Below are 1,244 nucleotides of genomic sequence, written 5' to 3' on the forward strand. Positions count from 1 at the left end.
GCTTTTCGGATCGCTGGCGCCGACCGCGCTATCTTGCGGAAACGCCGCGCGTTCGTAACGCGGAGCGGCTGCCTCCATCTTCCCGCGCGGGCTCCAGCGGCGCCTCTCGTTCCCTTGACGCAGCCGCAGCGATCCGGCCGGGAGCGCGGCGGCGGCACGCGGGCTGCGGCGCCGGAGGCCTCTGCCCTGGGCTGTCCCGAGCTGCCGCTGGTCGCAGGTCTCGCCGGGGCGCCGACGCCGTTGTCCTTCTCCCCCTGAGCGGCGACAGGGTCTGAGCGCCCGCGAGAGCGACGCGGCGCCGCGATGAGGGAGAATTACGACGCCCTGCTCGCCCTGGGTAAAACCCCGGCCCCTGCTCCGGGTTCGCGTGCGTATCCCGCAAATCCCCGCTTCCCGACCAGGGGAACCGGGGCCGCGAGCGCCTCGGGAGCGTGCCCGGCTCCTGGTGGGAGGCTCGCTCCGGCACGGCTCGCCCCGCTCTCGTCTCCCGCAGGTTCCCCCGTGGCCAAGCCGGAACCCGTGCCGCACGTGGAGCAGGCCATGGAAGAGCCGYGCGCCCAGGCGCAGGGGCGCGCGGAGGAGACGGAGGCACCGGGCTGCACCGGCTCAGGTCAGCGCGGGAAGCAGGACGAAGGGGCTGCGGTGGTCCCGGCCGCCCGCGGGATGCGACGCGATCTCGGGGACGTTTGCCATCGCYGGAGCTGGGCTCCTGCGCCTCCCTCCCGGGCTTCCCGCGGGCACCGTCCGGGCTGTGCCTGGTTCGGCAGCGCAGGACAACCCGGGTGATCCCGACGGGAGCCGGAGCGGCKCCCGGGCAGCCCGTCCCCGGGGCTCCGCGCCCACACATGGCTTTTACCCCTTCTTCCCTTCCCAGCGAGGTTGGTGGTCCCCAAGTCGGAGGCGATGCCCGAGGGCGACGGCGAGGAGCAGCAGTGCCGCGGGGACCCGAGGGCTCCCGAGGAGCAGCCGAGCGCGGAGCACAGCTGCTTGGGTGAGCATCCGCGGCGCCGCGGGCTCCGGCCCCGGGGAGCCCCGCGAGGAGCCGGCTGTGCCGRCGCTCACCGCCCGCCGCCGCGGTGTCTCCGCAGAGGACTGGCTGGTGCGGAAGGTGAAGGTGGAGGAGGAGTACGAGGAGTGGCCGTCCGGCGCGGGCGCCGAAGACCCGCTGGCGGGGCAGCCGCCGGGCGGCACCTTGGCGGCGGACGCCTGCAAGCCGGAGCAGCCGAGCCCGGAGGAGCTGGGCT

General features: G+C 75.1%; 1 protein-coding gene across 1 annotated transcript in view; it reads left to right on the plus strand.

The window, feature by feature from the left end:
* Positions 1-6: 6 nt before the first annotated feature.
* Positions 7-1,244, plus strand: part of LOC112977386 — a 26,616-nt gene continuing 25,378 nt past the window's right edge. Inside the window, exons 1-4 of the mRNA XM_026089711.1 lie at positions 7-337; positions 494-610; positions 875-991; positions 1,089-1,243. Of these exons, the coding sequence (XP_025945496.1) occupies positions 304-337; positions 494-610; positions 875-991; positions 1,089-1,243 (423 nt within the window). The 5' untranslated portion in view covers positions 7-303. The remainder of the gene's footprint in view (positions 338-493; positions 611-874; positions 992-1,088; position 1,244) is intronic.

This window comes from Apteryx rowi, unplaced genomic scaffold (assembly GCF_003343035.1).
Source record: "Apteryx rowi isolate R43461 unplaced genomic scaffold, aptRow1 scaffold_83, whole genome shotgun sequence".
Taxonomy (NCBI): Eukaryota; Metazoa; Chordata; class Aves; order Apterygiformes; family Apterygidae; genus Apteryx; species Apteryx rowi.